A 21019-nucleotide genomic window follows, 5' to 3' on the forward strand; every position below is an offset into this window, starting at 1 on the left:
GGTGATTTTTGACAATATATAATTTAGTCATATTCAAGTGGATTTTCAAGGGGACAAACAAAAGGCACCTACTTGAGCTCAGAACTATCACCATGCCAAATTTTAAAGTCTTACTGTAAAACATGGGATCACAGAGCTTGTAAAAAAATATTTTTTAGAAAGGAAAGTGGTAGGCAATTTCAGTATAGGTCACTACTACTCTTTTTATACTATGCATAAACTATAAAGCCTTATGCTTCAAGTCTTAAGCCAGCCCAATATGTGATTGTTGAGAAGGCATATAAACCCCGGAACATCTAGTGAACTGTTGCCCAAGAGGGGCAGCTATGTCCAGAAGCCATAGAGTGGATGGCAAACTTGGATATCAATCTTTCGTGTTGCTTTTCAAGTTTCCATATGAAAGAAGAATGACAGATGTTAGGGCAGATTTCTCTATGGGCAGGTTATTCCATAATTGTCCACTAGGAGGTTTCTTGCACCTTTCTCTTAAGGTACTGTCCACAGTCAATCAGGACACTGGACTGATCCAGTATGGCAATTCCTATGTTCCTATCTCCTCTTCTCCTGTATTTGTCTTGTAAGCCTTTGCCTCCTTTCATCTTAACTGATATAGGGTTTTTTGTTGTTGTTGGGTTTTTTTGTTGTCCCTTAAATTGCTTCAAAAAGTAAAGATTTGTTTCGCTATCTGTACTGACAAGTGGGAACACAAAACTTTCATCACCTAAAATTCCCAGCGGCTTCCTGTCCATTTCAGAATTTAATACAAATCCTTCCTCTTAGTCATCAGAATCCCCTGTGGACTTGTGCTCCCTCCTTTGTATCTCTCCAATCTTATTCCTCTCTATTCTCGAGAGAATTCCTTTTGCTCTTCAAATACCAGATTTCAGTGCATTCCCTCTCTTTCCTCAGTGAGTGATAGAGCCTTCTTCCAAAGTGTCCTTACCTTCTGAATACAGTCTCTGTATTTATTTGACACCCTGACATTTCAAATCTCTAATCAAAACCCTTTTTGGCCATCTTCAGTAAAACAATCCAAAGATTTCCAGGTTTCCCTGGCTCATTTTCTCTGAAGCTTTTTTCAGTGTTGCAGGGCTGGTCTTACCATGAGGCGAACTGAGGCTCACACCTCTGGTGCCAGACAAGGGGGCAGTGCCACTAGGACCCAGAGTATAGAAAATTGTGTCTGCTGCTGGTGCATATGTATTCTCTCTGCTCTAGATGTACAGAGATGGTGGAGTGCTGGGCTGGAGGAAGGAGAGCACAAGAGACATAACAGGCAGGCAGGAGAAAAGGTGAGAGGGAATAACAGAAAGCAGCAGGAGCTGCAGGGAGAGAGGAGGAGGAGCCTCTAATGTACCTCTCTAGCATCCTCAGCAGCCTGGACTCATTAACACCAGCTTCTCAGGGAGCTTCCTGTTTCCTGCTGCTTCCCTGAACCCACTTGAGGAGAACAGGCCATCAACTGAAATAGTAGGAGCCAGTTAGGCCCTTAAGACGCTGATATCTTCCCTCACTCAAGCCCTGCCACCAGCCTGCTTATTTGTCCCCTTCAACTGAGTGTTGAGAGCCACTTTAGCTGGCACAGAACAGCAGCCATGAGTGAAAGAAGAAAATGCTCCTCTGGGGCAGCATTCAGAAAAAGAAAGCAAGCAAAGGAAGCTTTTCTATCTAAGCAGGAAGGAGCTCTCCTGAGATACATAGACACAAATGTTCACAGTGAGCCTTCCGGCCCCAGTGAGGATGAGAGTGGTGAGGAGATGCCTGATCTTCCAATTAGTCAGAGCGCAGGTGACCTGGCAACTACTGCAGCATCCATATCTCCATCTCAAATGGATGTAACCACGCACATTCCTGAAGAACAGTGTAGATCAGAGAAGAGCGTGGTGGAGGCGCAAGAAACAGCTGCTGCTGAGTTTAGTTCCTTAAGTCTAGATGATCCAGGACTGTGAACTCACTTGAGCAGTAGCCTGAGGACTTCCTTGTACCGCATGGGCCACAGCAAGTGAAAAATGTCATGTTCCCCAAAGACAATGAAAATAGAAGTTTCCATCCAACACATTACTGGAGTGAAATCCCCTATGATGACAAAGTGGAAGCCCAGGGCTTATGTACTCAAAAACTCAGAATGCTGCATACTGTTTTTGTTGCAAACTCTTCCAGCCTAATGTTTCAGCCACATTGGGTTCTACAGGAACAAATGACTGGAAAAATCTGGCTATAAATCTCACATGCCATGAGAAGGCAGCAAATCACCAGAGAGCATTCCATAGGTGGAAAGAGTTTGAGATGAGACTAAGGTTAAAGGCCACTATAGCATCAAGAGAAGATTGCATCAGAGTCTCTTACTGGCAAAATGTTCTGAAAAGGCTCATTGCCATTGTGAGAATGCTTGCTACCCAAAACCTAGCACTGTGTGGCACTTCAGATCAGTTGTATGTGCCAAACAATGGAAACTTCCTTAGAATTGTGGAGCTGATGTCTGAGTTTGATGCTGTACTCCAGGAGCATCTATGAAGAGTCACCACACAAGAAATGTCCACACACCACTACCTTGTAAAAACAATTCAAAATGAGATCATAGAGTTGCTGGAAACAAAAGTCAAACAGAAGACTGTGGCAGAGCTGAAGTCAGCAAGATATTACTCTGTTATTCTGGACTGCACACCTGACATCAGCCATATGGAACAAATGACTTTATTGATGCATTTTGTAACAATAACAGAACCTAGTGAAAATGTCCCTGCAACTGGGGACTGTCAAAGAGCATCTTCTAGAATTTATTGACATTGATGATTCTACAGGAGCTGGTATGACAAATGTGTGTCATAAAACTCTGGAAGATATGGGAATTGTGATAGCTGACATTATTGTTTAGGGCTACAATAATGGTGCCAACATGAGAGGAAATAACAGAGGAGTGCAGACACAGATCCGAGAGTTAAACCCTCAAGCTTTTTTTGTCCCATGCAGTTCTCATTCATTGAACTTGGTGGTCAGTGATGCAGCATCAGCTTCTAGTGAGGCTGCTGAATTTTTTAATGTAATTCAAAGCATCTATGTATTTTTCTCTGCATCAACTCATTGATGACAAATTTTGAAGCAACATCTGGGACCATCCTCTCTGACACTGAAACCACATAGTGCCACAGGATGGGAAAGTCGAGTGGAGGCAATAAAGCCTATCAAACACCAGATTGGGAAGACAGATGATGCCATAGCTGCCATTATGAAGGATAATGCTATGACCAGAGGTGAAAGTAAGCCAGTCTGGTCCGGTGTACCGGCAAGAGCCTGTACACCATGCTGACTGCACCGGCTTCCACGGTGGGGATTGAAAGGGCTCTGGGCTGCCCGCGGCTGTGGGCAGCCCAGAGCCCTTTAAATCTCGGCTGCGGCTCTGGCAGCCAGGCTGGGGCCGAGATTTAAAGGGCTCATAGCTCCTGGGGGCTGCGGGCAGCCCAGAGCCCTTTGAGTCCTGGCCATGGCTCTGGTGGCCGGGCTGGGGCCAGGATTTAAAGGGCTCGGGGCTCCCCTCAGCGGCAGGAGCTCTGGGCCCTTTAAATCCCTGCCCCAGCCCCGCAAAGCTCGGGGTGGCCCTGGCAGCCAGAGCCCCGGGCCCTTTAATTTGCCCCTGAGCCCCAGGGGGCTCCCAGCCACCTCTTCAGCTGGGAGCCCCTGGTTGATTTAAAGGCCCTGGGTCTCCCAGCCACAGCTGGTGCCTCAGGGCCTTTAAATCTTGAGAGGACACGCCTCTTACGGATGAGGCCACGCCCCCTCAGGACTCCAGCAGTACTGGTAAGTCCTGTAAATTACTTTCACTCCTAGCTATGACAGGAACTGTTCATGGGAGAACAGTGGAAGAGGGAAATGGAATCACCAGAAACATACATAACTTCACATTTCTGTGTGGCTTAGTGTTGTGGCATGACATACTGTTTGAAATAAATGTTGTAAGCAAGAGACTCCAAGGTGTTGACCTTGATATCTCTGGAGCAATGGAACAACTGGACAAAGCAAAGTCATACCTACAGTCTTACTAGTCAAATGGGGGATTTCAAAATGTTCTGTAGACTGCACAGAAGTTGGCAGAGGAACTTCACACTGAAGCTATTTTCCTACTCATTCGAGAATACAAGCGTCACTGAAAAAGACGACATTTTGATTATGAGGCATGGGATAATCCCATAAGAAACCCCAATCAACTATTCAAAGTTGAATTATTTAACCAGGTGCTAGATTGTGCAATACAGTCAGTTGAAGAACGTTTCATGCAGCTCAAGGAACACAGGAGTATATTTGGGGTGTTTTGTATGATGTTCCAAAACTCCCTCACTATACCTGAAGAAGACCTACACCAGCAATGCAGGGCACTAGAGACGGTGTTGACACATGATGACATGCGCGATATTGATGCGAGTGATTTTAGGTGATGAAATGAAAGCCCTTTCAAGATACATTTCAGAAGGATCAACTCCAAAGGCTGTTCTGGAGTATATGTGCACAAATAAGATGACTCCCTCTTTCCAAATGCTTTTGTTGCTCTGAGCATACTTTTAACACTTCCTGTAACAGTTGCCAGTGGAGAACACAGCTTCTCCAAGCTGAAGTTAATAAAAACACATCTATGCTCCGCAATGACACAGGAGAGGCTGTTTGGCCTTGCAACCATCTCAATAGCGGTGAGCTGGCCCAAACTGTGGACCTTTAGGTAGAACAGGAAAAAGACAGAATTGAGACATTTTTAAACTTTTGGCCCGAGCAAGGGGCTATGAGGGCATCATTTGAGCTTCCTGTCTCAGGTGCCAAAATGTTGTGGGCCAGCCTTGCAGTGTTGTCTTCATATCCCCTTCCTACTGCTCTACATAACTACTTTTGTATGTAATTGCATAATTCACTTGTTTTTGACTGCCAAGCATCCTGTGATAAGAACAAACAATTAATTATATATTTCATTAAATGGAAGGTGGAGTGGGGGACAGTAGAACTTTGTTTTACATGCTTAGTATATTCTGGAGTAATAGTGAGTAACGAATGAATAATTATACCAGGAACCATGTCATAGCAGGTGCTGTGGTAAAAATTAATAATTTATTCTTTTTTAATTTCTGTCCTAAAATATTATGTAGTGTTGGAACTAGTAAGGGGCTACCATTCCATTCCACTCCACTCCAAAAGTGGCTGCGGTTTGGTGCTACAAAAGTGATCCATAAAATGATTTGAGGTCTTTTCGAATGAAAGTGCAATATAAATGTAAGTTGTTATTACATGCTGTGTAATGAAATTGTATCAGGCAGTCATATCTGCTTTACTATGTAGCAGTGCCTTGAATCGGTGCCAGATAATATCTACAGTCTGATTTTTGTATCATGAAAGAGTGCCGTCAAGATTATTTTTGGTGACAAGAATTGGAGAGGTATGCCGAGAGCAGTATCAGTTCCTGAGACAAAGATAGCTAAATTGTACAATGATGAAAGATTTGACCAAAGAGGAATATCATGGGATAATATCGGGGGTGGCTCCAGGCCCCAGCACACCAAGTGTGTGCTTGGGGTGTCAAGCCGCGGGGGGCGCTCTGCCGGTTGCCGGAAGGGTGGCAGGCAGGTAGCCTTCGGCGGTTTGCCTGCGGAGGGTCCGCTGGTCCCGCAGCTTCGGTGGACCTCCTGCAGGCGTGCTCAGGGAATGACGCTGTGCTTGGGGCGGCGAAATGTCTAGAGCTGCCCCTGGATAATATCCAGGCCAAATTGCTTGATTCAGGCTTCAGAGTAGCTCAGCTGCTTCCAAAGACTATGAAACAGAGAGGGTACATTAATTTCCTCAGTGTGGCAATATATCAGGTTCCAGCCTTTTTCATCAGACCTGTTGTTTGGTCTCTGGCTTTGAGCTATCTCAATCTGAGAAGTTGGCTGATTCTACAGCAGTCACTTGACAAGAGGTTGCTGACCGCACAGAACAAGGTTTTTGGAATGATTAATGATACTTCAGAAACTTCTGATCCAGGGAGAAAGTCTGTTGCTGCTGCTACTGGTAGACAGCTGTTTAAAGGGAGCAGTAAGAGAAGCCCCATTAAGATATTAATATGATAAAAGATGTGGCCTGGGGTGGCATAAGTTAACTGCAAATATCTTTCATAACCAACCATTGGTGGTTAAATAGAAGTGATTTTTACTCCTATTGGCTCCTTGGTTACCAAGCATACACATCACCTGAAAATATGGACATGTTGATATTTTTGGATAACAATTCCACTTTTGAAATGCAGGAATAATTCTGGAGAGGAAAATGAGGCAGAAGTATGTCATCAAGACTGTTAAGAAAATATTCCTTTACAACACAGATCTAATGTGTATATACTCATCTGTACCTTATGCATATACTGGGATAGGTGGGTCTAAGCCTGCCCAAAATTAAAGATCCAACCTTTCAACCAAGGGGAAGGGTGGGCCACAGGCCCTATACAGTGACTAATACACTCAGCAGTAATGCACAACATCTGAAGTGCTGTTTAGTGGTAACCACTTGTAGCAGCTTGTCATGTATCTCATGCATTTGGAATCTTGGCTGAGCCTGGTTAAACCTGCACAAAGATAAGAGGGGCTGCTTCTCAGCTGCCTTCCATTCTATGTAGTCATTCACACCTGTGCAAAGAGGGTGTGCAGTTGATGTAAAATGAGGTGTCGTTAAACCCACTTTGTCATGGCTTTACACGAGGGCAAATGTCATAAGGTGTAAGGCAATGGGGAATCAGGTCCACAGCTTCTATGTCTTAGGAGGGCAGTGAGACTGCTACTTTTGTGTGTGAAGTAACAACACCTGAAAGTTTTAATGACCTCGGTGCTTTGAGTATGCGTGACAAACTTGGCACAACAAGAAATCAGAAGCAATATATATGGCAGGTTAAGCCACTTACTGTGACCAGAAATTGTTGGGCAAAATGTCCTTGGACTGCCGTCTGATTGAAAAAATCAGTTAAAAGCCACCAGACTATTGGCTTGGTCACTGCATAAGCTCGCTACTGCTCTTCTCTGAATGATAGGTCTTTTGATGAGATCAACGAGAAGAACTATTATGTAATTTGTCATTACCTTCCTCACAATAGTTGGTATAAAGGCAAATGGCTGGCAAAAGACCAACAGCAAATTTGGGCAGTAATCCCTTTATTTTCCCACTGTGTGGTTATGAGCTCAAACCTGCCCCTGCATTTGGCTATGTAGGGACCACTTGATCTTGTTCTGTGAGCTCCCTGACAACACTCTCAAGAGCCTGGCATTATATGGTAATTGTCATGAGTGGAATCTGGGACTCTACCTAGGGAAATGGGAATGCAGAATACCTTATGAGGCATTCCACATCCAGCAAAAGAAGAGACGATTGCCTCTACAACAGCAATTTTCAACCTGTAGTTTCCACAGAGATCCACACCTCCATTCAAAATTTTTTAGGGGTCTGCAAATGAAAAAAGGTTGAAATCCCTGCTCCACAAAAATTAGTACCCATAACTGCAGAGAGTAGAAGGCCTGTGGAACGGTTATGGGCTAGTAGCCTGGGAAGCTTTTTCTGCCAAATCACACTCTAAATGTGGTTTCCAGTTTTCCCATTTAGAAAATTGTGTTGGGTGTCTGTCACTTTGTAATTCTAAATAGCAGGAGGCTGAGTTAAAATTCCAATGATTATGATCTCCCAATGTCTAGGTAACTAAACATATGTTGACACACCATGTCACAGGAGTTTTTAGACCCTAAATGCTCTGTGATTTGCACTGTTTATTTAGATAGAAGTTAAATGGTTTGAAATTAGCACCTGAATAGCATCCCTTCGTATAGTCTGAAACAGATTATATACCCCTGAAAGGTCTAAATTTAACTGCCAGGTTTAATGAAGGAACCCAGAGGAATTTACTTTTAATACCCTATATGTATCTTATTTACAATGTAAGCCATTCAGGACAGGGATCCTGTTTCCTTATATATCTATAAAGCACCATGCATGGTAGTGGCATTTGATCATAATAAATAATAGTAATATAATCTTTTGCAGATTTTAATATCTGATCTGTCATGTAGGCAATTTATGGTATAATAAAAGTAAATTAATACATACTATTAATATTTTGCACTTCTTTACTGTCTTTCATTGAAAGATTCCAATGTGCTTTGCACATAAGATCTAGTCTGCACTTAAAAGTGTTTCTAATTAAGAAAAGGTGTGAAATTTAAAGTGCAATGGCTGTTCCTGAATAGTTCCATGTGTGGACACTCTTATTTTGTTCCCATCTAGCTTTGAAAGTGCTTTTGGATAATGGGAACAAGTCACTCTTACTCTGGAATAAGTATGTCCACACGTGCAATTAAATGGGAATAACTTCATGTGTTGGCAAGCCCTAACAAAGCCTCATAAAATATTTCTATGTATTATTGTATCTATTTTACAGATGGTTGAACTGAGGAACCAAATTTGGGAATCAATAGCAGACCTCAGAAATCCTGAAACTCAATTTCCTACCTTATCTATATTAACATATTATGGCCCAGATTTTCTGGCCTAGCTGCAGCTGGAGAGGCACAGGACTGCGGATTGGGAGAAAAGGTGACTTTACAGTGTCAACTTTGCATTTCCCGAGTCCTGGGGCCAAAAGAGGGTCTGACCAACCCCTGAAGCCCAGCTGCTAACAGCTCCAAGGAGTGATTCCAGTGGCCAAATACAGCTAAGGCAAAGGGATGACTCAGCTGTGCTCCTTTTTACTGGCCATGTCCTCTTTGCTGGGGAGCAAGTGACTCAAAGCTACTATGATGGATCTAATCTACCCCACCCAGGGATTCCACCTAGGAAAGAGGTCTCCTATGGAGGGTGTTTTCAGCAGACTTTTCAACTGGTTTGCATGGCTTGGATGATGCAAAACAATCATAGTGGACCTGTGAGTTAAGGCCTGTATTTATTTTATTTTGTGCATGTAGATTTATACAACCTAATAGCTTGTATCTTAAATAAAATGCACACTGCTGGAGAAAATACTTGTTTGTTGTAAAGTCACAATACATGCCACATATTATACATGGATATTTCCAGTCACAGAGATTCCTCTGTTATATTCAGCCATAGTAATTGCATATAATGTCTGTGTCAAGTTTCTGTGACTTAAATGAAGGAAAAAAAAACTCCATTTAATTATCTCTGGGCTAAAGCTAAAGGAAGCTTTTCCTAACTATAGCTTAGTAGAGAATACTTTTATTAATTTAGAAAAAAATGTTGGCTCTTAGAACTGTGGTGTTTATATCTAGTTAAATGCCTGGCATGAGGTTATGTCCTTAATTTAGAATCTTATCTTAAATATGAATACAAAAAATGTGACAGTATGTCAACAGACCAGAAAAATCATGTTTTCTATTTAACTGAACCTCACTGCTTCACCTTATGGACATTAGCCATTAATTACTTCTCTGAAGTCTCTTTCATTTAGTTGGAATCTGTTCTGTACACAGCTATACATGTTATGTTGATAAAATCCTGTAGTGTAATTTGGACATAAAAAAAATCCAAGGAGTCCATATAAAATTCAGGTTACAGGCTTCTGCAAGTATGGAGACTTCTCTTTTCTACTTTTAAATCATGCTGCAGAACATTCTCTTCCTTTTTCTAAATCTGATTGCTTTTCAGTGACAAAAATATATAGAAATGATTCTGAACTGAGATACAGATTTTGTGCTGAATTTAGTGAGGATACTTAAAAGAGAGAACTCGTAGCTTGAAGCTACAGTCATCATGTGTTTGCATAGAGATAACTCCCTGTATCTGTCTCTATCTCTCTCCCTCTTTGCTGCTATATTTATCAGCCTTCCTGGCCATAAAAGGTCTGAACTGTGGCTCTGACATTCCACTGACTACAGGCATTATTTTTGTTCTGGATCTCGGAGTCCAGTTCTTAGCCCCGGTCCTAACACCTCTTTGCTGGATTCAATTTTGCTGGATTTTGGTCTCTATCATTCATCCACTTCAGGACTTTTATATTCGTTATTGTTCATTTGGCAACTGGTAAGTGTTCCATTTAGACAGGAAATATTTCTAACTTGTAAGCTCTCTTTATTTTGAATCTGTACACTGGATTGATAGTAGCTCCCTTTAATCTTTTGAGCTCAGTAGTTAGTTGAGGGAGTTGTGGTAACAGGTTGGAGAAATCTGAAAGCGTAGCTACAGAGACAAAACCAATCAGTACAGGGGCTCAGTTATTACCAGCTCAGCTATCTGAACAGACAGGTATGGGACTTTTCAAACAATGCATGAATTATCAGAAGTACAGGTGACTTTTGTTGTATAAATTCATCTTGAATGAAAGAAAGTGTAAATAATTTTCTAAATATTTTCTAATTGTATGGGATTTATTGTGAATTCTGAAGCAGATGAGGTGACACTGACTAAGCTCAGAGGAAAATCTGATATTTTTTCCTCTCTCAACATTTTTGTTTTTCTATTGCAATATATTTTTAAAGGGATTTTGAGTAGATTTTAAAAGCATAAACTAGTCATACTTGCTACTAGCTCAATGGATAGGTTACAAATAAAATATTTCTATAGTATGTTTATATTGTACAAATAAGTACAGAATATATGGACCCAAAAGCTGTACTTGTGGGTACCTATGATATAGACCATTGGCCACCCATGTCTAGGCGTGGCTTTGCAGTCACAAAAGCATATACAAATTCCAAGGGGAAATGCTACCCTCACACATAGCTGGGTACTGTCAGGATGTACTGAGCATGTTATAAAAATAAAGACATAGGACTCAATCCTACTCCACTGAAGCCAAAGACAACACTCCCATTGATTTCAATGGGGACAGGATGCAGTGATAAATTCCTTACAAGGGTCCCAGATTTTCTTGTGGGTTTTCAAAGGAACATAGGAATTGCCATATCAGATCAGACTAATGGTTCCTCTTGTACGGTAACCTGTTCCTACCAGTGGTCATTACCAGATTCTCAGAGGAAAGTGTAAAACCTTTCTAATGGACAATTATACAATAACATGCCTAACATTAGTTTCTAGCTAATATCAGGCAGTTAGCAGTTGGCTTATGTCCTGCACCATGAGGTTTGATATCTCATGTTAGTTTGTATACTAGTTAGTGTAACTAGTTAGTGCATATTCGTAGCTGTATAAATGTATAATCCTTCTAAGAATCCTAATGAGCTCTTTGCTACAGTGATTTCTTGTGGCAATGAGGTTCATAAGTTAATTAAGTATTGCAGAAAACATTGTTTCCTTTTAAAAATGTTAAATAAGCTAACTTTAAATTCACGGACTGTTCTCTTGTTTTTATCTTCTAAAAATGTACATAGGAATGCCTGATTTAACTTCTCTCTACTGTGCATTTTATGCAGTATTTTATACTCCTCCATCATGCCTCCTCTTACTTTGTCTTGTTCTCTAAATTAATCAGTTCTATTCTTTTTAATCTCTCCTCCTAAGGAAGTCTGTCTAGTCCTCTAATCATTTTAATTGCCTTGCTCTGGACCTTTTCTGTTTATTTCATATTCTTTTTGAGATTGGTTGATGAGAACTCAATGCTGAAATATTCAAGATGAGGGCATAGCATAAGTAACAGGAACAATGCAACTGCTAGTGTCCAGAGTGAAGCTTGCCGGTGCTGGAGACAAAGCTGGTGAAGATGAATGGGGATCAGCTGTAGCATTCTCTACGACAAGAAATCAGAGTGTCTTGCTTCCTTTTAATGTATAGAGCAAGACTCATCTCTTTACACTAGCCTGTCTTCTCTGGACATGGATTCACTCTGGCTGGCAAGCCATATCCCTATCTTTTTGTGGGAGAATGAAGGTGATGAAGATGTAGCAGAAGAAAAGAATAAGACTTAGACTACAGTGATTAGTGCTATATGAATAAGATGACATATAGTTTACACCAGCAGTTCTCAAAGTGGGTCGTGACCCCATTTTAATGGGGTCACCAGGGTTGGCATTAGACTTGCTGAGGCCTGGGGCCAAAGCCAAAACCAGAGCTCCACCACCTGGAGCCAGAGTCTGAACCCAAGAGCTTCAGCTCAGGTTATGGGGCTCAGGTTACAGGCCTTGCTGCCTAGGATTGAAGCCCTTGGTCTTGGGCTTTGGCCTCACCAGCCTGGGCCGGTGGGGCTTGGGCTTTGTGGGCTCCCTCCCCGCCCCCAAGATGATGGGGCTCAGGTGAGTTCAGGCTTTGATACCCCCTCCAGGAGCTGTGCAGTAATTTTTGTTGTCAGAACCCCTGGTTTGCACATATCAACCTACTTCTTGTTGAAAATGAGTTTATTCCTAGTCTTTATTTTCTTTCTTATAACAAGTTCCAACTTCAAGATAGAAGTTAATCTCTCACCCCATAACTAATTATTTAATTGCCTCTTATGAGAGACTTCAAATATTTTTTGAAAGTCCAAATAAAATATACCTTCTGGTTTTCTTTTATGCACTACCATAACTCATTGGGTCCTTCATGAAATTCTAACAGATTAGAGAGGTGTGATTTTCCTTTACAGAAACCATCTGGTTTGTCCCTATCCTATCATGCTCATCTAGCTATTTAATAACTCTGTCCTTCATTTTTTGGTTACTTGTTTACCTTGTACTGGCCAGCTCTTTGGTCTATCATTTACAGGATCACAAGTTGCATCTTTTTAAAAGATAAGTACAATATTGGCTACCCTCCAGCCCTTTGATTATAGCAGTTTTTTTTTAATGATAGTTAAAAACTCTTGAATGAATATTCCACAATGCTGCTATATACTTGTAATTTAAATGATCATTTTGGTTCTAACACCTCTTCTTTTGATACCTCAGAGACCCGTAACAGAAGATAAACTATAACTGGAAAAATGTATGATGAAATTAGGAAGGTTAAGAGGAACTATAAAGAGCAAATTGCCAAAGACATAAAAATGAATGAAAAAACTTTTAAAGTATATTAGAAATGGGGATCCTGCACAAGAGTTAGTGGGATCACTAGATTTCCAGAGATAAAAAGAGCAGTCAAGAAAAATAAGGACATTGGAAAGAAACTAAGTGATTTGTTTGCACCAGTTTTCGTCAAAGAGGACAATAGGCAGGTGTCTCCCCAGTGCCACATTTTGAAGGTAAAAATAAAAATGGAGGTGAAATTCTGGCCCCAGTGAAGTCAATAGCAACACTGTTATTGACTTCAGTGGGACAGGTTTTCACCCAGATATTTAGTGACAGTTGAGAACTTCTGAAAGAATACAATGCTGTTGACTTTGCCACTGAAATTATCAGTTTTGTTATCAGGACAATGTAGCTGTGAGACTTTGGCTAAGTTGTATCAGTGGGCATAGGAACATTAAAACTCTATCCTTTTTTCATAGTTTGATTTAGTCCTGGGGATTGCTTGGTTGACTCCAGATCAGAACAGGATTTCTGAACCCTATGAATGAAATGTGAGTTTCCTGAACTCTATGAAAATTGTATGAAGATTGTCCTAAGTGCATTGATTTGACATAAGGAAAAGTTTTAGGTTTTATGTTATATGTTAATTCAGAGGTTTCCCGGATTTGAGTTTTCATCAGTTTAATCTATTTTTCAGACGGTGCACACCTTAGCATTTCCAGGCAGAAAAGTGCAGTGGACAGTGAGTTAGGAGGCACCATGATGGCTTTACCTTTCTACCAGAAACATCACGAACACTATGACCGTGCATACCGCCACAAAGAGCTGCAATCCACTCTGAGCCAGTACCAAAAGGAAGAGAAGCGTAAATCGGCTGTCTACAGTCATGGGTCTACAGCCTACTCTCGTGGATCTGCCGCCTACCGCCATGGGTCTGCAGCAGCCTACAGTCATGGGTCTGCAGCAGCCTACAGTCATGAGTCTGCAGCAGCCTACAGTCATGGATCAGCAGCCTATGGTCATGAGTCTGCAGCCTACAGTCATGGATCTGCAGCCTATGATCATGAATCTGCAGCTCACAGTAGGAGGTCTGCTGCCTACAGTCTTGGATCAGAATCCCTTAGTAAGATGTCTTCAGCCTATGATCATGAATCTGCAGCTCACAGTAGGAGGTCTGCTGCCTACAGTCTTGGATCAGAATCCCTCAGTAAGATGTCTGCAGCCTATGATCATGAATCTGCAGCTCTAAGTAGGAGGTCTGCAGCCGATAGTCTTGGATCAGAATCCCTCAGTAAGAGGTCTGCTGCCTACAGTCTTGGATCTGAAGCCTACAGTCATGGGTAGGACAAAACACAGTCATATTTTTGGGGCAATGGTGGGGAAAACTTGTTTGCTGAACCTGCCCCCCTTAGATCAGTGTCAACACTCCTATTGACGTCAACAGGAGCAGGCACTGTAATCAGTAATGTTAATATATTTTCCATACTTACTGCTTTCAGTTAGGTCTGGGGAGGTGGGAGAAATTTAGTCCACTTGTTGGAAGTACTGTGGTGATGGCCCCACTATAAGAAGAACATAGACAACTAAATAGCTCTTCTTAGATGCAATGACTGTGTTTTTACATTATATGCACAGTTCGTATTAATGTTCAAATTGTCACACTGTAAATTGGTTGAAAAGCTTGGTATTTTCAAAGCAGAAACAACATGAAGTTTTTGTCAGGTGCAAGAAGAGCATATCATAATTGACACTGAAATAATATAATAAAACATTGTCTAAACAATTAGATTAGTGGAATGTGCTATATTTCCTGGCCTCAGGAATCTCAGTGATAATAAAAGCAGCTAGGGTAGTATTAAAGCAAGATTGGTACTGCAGTTAGCAATAAAAGAAATGAACATCAAGTCATAGCAGAAAACATCTATTCTCAATTACATCAGCGTAAACTCATTAAAGTCACCAGTGTACTTGATAGGAGAATTTGATCTGTTAGGCCAAATTCATGCTTGGTAAAACTCTTCTGATATCAGTGGTGAATTCTACACTCAGGTCAATAGAGTTACACCAGAGATAATGAATTTGGCCTAATGCATTAAACAATTTTCTTACCGAAACATAACCTTAATATGTTTCCAGTTATAAATTTTTCATATGAGTAAATAGATTTGATTTTTATTTTAAGTCATATATATTATGATGGCTTCCAGGCTGCTCTACTTTAAACCATTTGCCAACAGCTTTTAAAAGCTAGTCTAACCCTCAAATCCAAACCCAAATATAGATCTAGATCAGAAATTTTTAAATAACCTCTGTTCTTATAACGGGCTGATGCATGACACTGGATACTAAATACAAATCTAGATTTTAATTGTGTAGCTTAAGCCTATCTTGGGAAAAAATATGCCATTTGAATTTTGAGCTAAATTTATGGAGGATAGGTCCATCAATGACTATTAGCCAAGATGGTCAGGGACACAACCCCATGTCCTTAAGACTCTCACTGCCAGAAGTGGGGACTGGCTGACAGGGGATAATTGCCCTGTTCTGTTCATTCCCTCTGAAGCGTCCAACACTTGCCACTGTCAGAAGACAGGATACTGGGTTAGATGGACCATCGGTCTGACTCAGTATGGCCATTCTTATGTTCTTATGAAATTATGCTCACATCAGTTCTTATTTTATCCAAACTGGATCCTTTAGGCTCTGTCATACTCAGGGTGCAAGTAAAATCCATTTCTTGCTGGTACAGGTGGGGGCACTAGCTAAGGGGAGGCGTGTGACCTACCCATGTGACCATCCATGTGACTCCTCCCCACCCCAACCCCAGCCTGGAGCCCCAAGGCTATCCCCATCCTCTCCCCATGATCCATCCCACCTTACCTATGGGAGAGTGCGGGGGCTCTGTCCTCCTCCTGCTGCACCAGAGACTTTGGAAAAGGAGCAGAACATGGGGCCACTGGGCAGCCCCATGCTGGCAGCTCCTCCAGCATGGCTGTACCACCCTCAGCCCCTCCCCTTCCACACAGCTGCAGCTCCTCCGTCTGTACAGCAGCCCTGCCGGGGGGCAGGGCTGGAAGCGTACAGCTGTGCCAGAGAGGAGTTTCTGGTGTCCTGCTCCTTTCAGGCTCTTCCAGGAACCACAGCAGGGAAAGGACAAATTGCAGAAATGGTCTGAGGTAAACAGGATGAAGTTCAATAAAGATAAATGCAAAGTGCTCCACTTAGGAAGGAACAATCAGTTTCACACATACAGAATGGGAAGAGACTGTCTAGGAAGGAGTATGGCAGAAAGAGATCTAGGGGTCATAGTAGACCATAAGCTTAATATGAGTCAACAGTGTGATACTGTTTCAAAAAAAGAAAACGTGATTCTGGGATGCATAAACAGGTGTGTTGTAAACAAACCACGAGAAGTCATTCTTCCGCTTTACTCTGCGCTGGTTAGGCCTCAACTGGAGTATTGTGTTCAGTTCTGGGCACGCATTTCAAGAAAGATGTGGAGAAATTGGAGAGGGTCCAGAGAAGAGCAACAAGAATGATTAAAGGTCTTGAGAACATGACCTATGAAGGAAGGCTGAAAGAATTGGGTTTGTTTAGTTTGGAAAAGAGAAGACTGAGAGGGGACATGATAGCAGTTTTCAGGTATCTAAAAGGGTGTCATCAGGAGGAGGGAGAAAACTTGTTCACCTTAACCTCCAATGATAGAACAAGAAGCAATGGACTTAAACTGCAGCAAGGGAGATTCAGGTTGGACATTAGGAAAAAGTTCCTAACTGTCAGGGTAGTTAAACACTGGAATGGATTGCCTAGGGAAGTTGTGGAATCTCCATCTCTGGAGATATTTAAGAGTAGGTTAGATAAATATCTATTAGGGATGGTCTAGACAGTATTTGGTCCTGCCATGAGGGCAAGGGACTGGACTCGATGACCTCTCGAGGTCCCTTCCAGTCCTAGAGTCTATGAGTCTATGAGCAGAACCCTCAGCCCCACGCCCTGCCCTTTCATGGAGCTGGATCTCCATCCTCGTACTACAGCAGCAGCCCAGCCAGACGATAGGGCTGGGGGCGGTACAGTTGCCGGAGGAGCTGCCGGCATCCTGCTCCTTTTCCTTGCTGCCCCTCCCTGCTGGGAAAAGAGCAGAACCCGCAGCCTCACCCCTGTCTTTCCACAGAGCTGCATCTTCCTCTGTACAGCAGTGGCCTCACTGGAGGACAGGGCAGAGGGGTCAGGGCTGGGGGTTCTGCTTATTTCCCCATAGGGAGGGGCAGCAGGGAAAAGGAGCAGAATGTCAGCAGCTCTCTCCTGCCCTTTCACAGAACTGCCTCTCCTCCAGCTCCATCAGTACAGCAGCAGCCCCAGGGGAGGACAGGGCTGGGGGGTGGGGCTGGGGGTAGTATAGCCACGTGGGGCTGCCAACTCCTCCTGTGTCTTTCCCGCTGTACTGGGTATAAATAACTTGCTGGTATGGTGTACTCGAGTGTACCAGCGTACTTGCACTGCTGGCCATATGCATAGGACCAGATTCTCACCCCTCCTGTGGCTTCCTTACACTGCCTCAGTAGCACAAAGTAGCCATATTGGAAAAGGTACAGAGAAAGGCAATGAAAATGATTAGGGATATGAAACAGCTTCCACGTAAGGAGAATTTAAAAAGATTAGGATTGTTCAGCTTAGAAAAGAGATGACTAACATAGGACTATGAGAGAGGTCTGGAAAATCATGAATGGTGTCAAGAAGGTAAGTAAGTGAAGTGTTATTTACCCCTTCGCATAACACAAGAACCAAGGGTCACCCAATGAAATTAATGGGCAGCAGGTTTAAAACAAATATAAGGAAGTACTTCTTCACACAGCACACTGTCAACTTCTGGAACTCATTGCCAGGGGAGGTTGTGAAGGCCAAAAGTATAACTCGGTTAAAAAGAATTAGATATGTTCATGGAGGATAGAAATGCAACCAAGGCTCTGGGGGGGTCCCTAAATCTCTGACTGCCAGAAGCTGGGACTGGATGACAGGGGATGGATCACTTGATAATTGCCCTGGTCTGTTCATTCCCTCTGAAGCACCTAGCACTGGCCATTATTGAAAGACAAGGATCCTGGGCCACATAGACCACTGGTCTGACCCCGGATGGCCATTATGTTCTCATGTTCAGAAAGCGTTACTACAGGGGCAGCCAAGGATTCCTTGAGAGACAGTCTATGCTACCTGCATCCCTCACTTTGTGTGGGGGATGTGTCAGGAAAGGCATGCTGAGATGCAGAGTGGATTGCACAGCATTTGACTTGATCCCCAGATGCCTGTCGTGTAGGACAGTGGTTTTCAACCTTTTTTCATTTGCTGACCCCTAACAAATTTCAAATGGAGATGTGGACCCCTTTGGAAATCTTAGACTTAGACTGCAGACCCCCAGAGGTCCACTGACCACAGGCTGAAAACTAATGTAGGAGGCTCAGAGGTGCAGAAAGCATTCTCTGTGCATTTGGCATATACTGTAGAGAGTTTTGTGGGGCTGTATCATGCTCAGTGTAAATGGAATGCTTGTCAGTTTTAGCAGCATGCTTCTACCAAGCTTTGCTGAGTATGGAGAAATGACAATTTTCGGAGGCTTATTGTCAGAGACCAGATCAGCTAGGACCAACTGCTGGCCTGCTCCCTGACTAACTTCAGTGCTACAGAGCCATGAGCCAATCCGCACTGCCTGGGAACTGACAGAGTGGCCACAGCCCCTGACTGGCTGCTGGTTTAGAAGCCCTGCTTATAATCCTGGCCCTGACAGCAGATCAGCAGCTGTTTAATGCATATCGTGCCTGCAGCTGTGCTTGCCCTTGTTCCAGTCCCTGCTCCCTTCTGGCTTCAGACTTCTGGCTTCAATCCCCAGCTCTGCATGACTTACCACTCTGGTTGAACCTCCAGTTCTAACATTTGGCTTCTGCCTCTCCAATACTGAACGCTGGCTCCAACTCTGAGTTACCCAGGTTGGGCATTTGGCTTCTGTCCCTTCAGTACTGACTCTTGGCCTGTTTCTTGGACTCTGGCCATCCTGGACCCAGCTCTAACTGGTAGGCCGAACTCTTGCTTCCACCACTAAGCCTGACCAGCCATGGCCCAGTCAGCTATAGTTTGAGCAGCCCCAATACAAAGGCTAAGGACCCACATTGCTGGCATGGACCCCACTCAGGCCAGTTTTTCCCTGGCGGAACTGGTGGGGACCCATACAGAACTTGCAGGTGCACAATGAGGCCCTACAAGCCCAGGAGGCTTCACTATCAACCTTGGCTCTCGCCCACCAGGAGCCAAAGGCCCCACTCCCAGACAAGTTTAGTGGTAATTGTAGTCAGTTCTGAGGTTTCTTAAATCAATTCAGGTTCCTCTTCTTGTTACACCCTCAGTTGTTCCGCACAAAGCAGGCCTGAGTATGGCTCATCATTAGTCTGCTCACTGGGGAAACCTTGGTCTGGGCCTCCCAACTTGAAACGGTATATCCCCCTCATGGGTCAGTTGAAGCAGTTAATTCAGGCCATGTTGGTTCTCTTCAGTGACCCTCACCACACCCAAACTGCTGAAGCTGTGCCACAAGCACTACAACAAGGGTGTCAATCAGCCACCAATATGCTGCCAAATTCCATCACCTTGCTGCACAGTCTCATTAGTGGTGTTCACAGAGTCATCCATTTCAGATTGGGCCAAACGATGATACAAAGGATGCACTGATGTGAGTTGAGCTGCCATCCTGTCTCACAACCTGATCAACCTATGTATCAGAACTGACAACTGCCTTTCTGAGCAGCACCATGAATATGGCCCAACCCCGTGAGCCATGACAAAACCCAGGCCTTCCCACCCTCAACAATGCACCTGTTCCAGAACCCATGTATTTTGACTAGGCCCACCCAGGATATCAACTACAGCCTTGGCTAAGAGTCATGTGGCTTTTAGGTCATGCAGTAGAGCCTCATGCAATAGCTCCAAGCCCCTACTTGTAATGCTGACAGACCCTGGTTGTCAGTGAACTTGGGACCTCTGAAGCCATTATATATTCTAATGCAGGGGTCCCCAACGCAGTGCCTGTGGGTGCGATGGTGCCCGCAGGGGCATCTAAATGCGCCTGCATCCTGGCCAGTGGTGGAGCATCCGCTGAAATGCCGCTGAATTTCTGCAGTGTTTCGGTGGCGACGCCTCTCAATGATGTCACTTGTCAGCGGCAAGTGACATCAAGGCGTCGCCACCGAAACACAGCAGAAATTCAGCAGTGACACCTCTCTATGACGTCACTTGTTGGTAGCAAGTGACATCATCGAGAAGCATCGCCACCGAAACGCCGCTGAAATTTAGCGGCATTTTGGCAGGTGCTCCACCACCGCCACGGTCCTTCTTCTGGCGCCCGCCAGATGAAAAGGTTGGGGACTACTGGTCTAATGCCTTGGAACTGACAGAATGGTCACAGTACCTGATTGGCTGTAGGACTGGTAGTCCTGCTTATAAGCCTTCCCCCACCCTCACCCCACAGTGGCTCAGTGGCTGCTCTACAAGTACCATGCCCACAGCTGTGCTTGCCCTTGTTTTCAGTCCCTGCTCCAGCCTGCTTCCAGTTCCTGCTCCCTTCAGACTTACAGCTTTGATCCCTGGCTCTGCCTCTGATTTATGACTCTGGTTTCCTTTTGGTTTTGGCATTTGGCTTCTGTTTCCAATACTGATCACTGGCTCCGCCTCTGGCTTATGACTCTGGTTTACCCTTCAGCACTGGCATTTGGCTTCTGTCCCTCCAATGCTGACCTTCATTTCCTATACTCTGCCCACCCTGGATCTAGCTGTAACTAGTTGGCTGAACTCTCGTCTCCGCCCCTACGCCTGACCACATACAGCACAATCTGTTACACTTTTAACTCAGTCAAATCTGGGTAGATTTTCAGGGGGACCAAAAAAAAGTCATCTTTCTGACACCCTGGTGATGCTTCAAACACCACCAGATTACTTTTCCCTGATCCAAAGCATGGATGTGCTAGAGCTCTTTGAAGAAATGAAGAGGAAAAAATTAACAGTGGCAAAACTGCCTGTTGTTTGCTAGCATTGTTTTTGGAAATGGTTGAATCATTTTCAGTGAAACTATTCAAAGATATTCAGCCTCAGGCAGATAC

The 21019-nt window shown here is 43.5% G+C and overlaps 1 protein-coding gene across 2 annotated transcripts in view; it reads left to right on the plus strand.

The window, feature by feature from the left end:
- Positions 1-9890: 9890 nt before the first annotated feature.
- MYOM1 (myomesin 1) overlaps positions 9891-21019 on the plus strand; it is a 108983-nt gene continuing 97854 nt past the window's right edge. For both annotated transcript variants that reach the window (XM_050942091.1, XM_050942092.1), the window contains exons 1-2: positions 9891-10026; positions 13579-14221. In XM_050942091.1, the coding sequence (XP_050798048.1) occupies positions 13641-14221 (581 nt within the window). In that variant the 5' untranslated portion in view covers positions 9891-10026; positions 13579-13640. The remainder of the gene's footprint in view (positions 10027-13578; positions 14222-21019) is intronic.

The sequence above is a fragment of the Gopherus flavomarginatus genome, chromosome 2 (assembly GCF_025201925.1).
Source record: "Gopherus flavomarginatus isolate rGopFla2 chromosome 2, rGopFla2.mat.asm, whole genome shotgun sequence".
In the NCBI taxonomy this organism is placed as follows: Eukaryota; Metazoa; Chordata; order Testudines; family Testudinidae; genus Gopherus; species Gopherus flavomarginatus.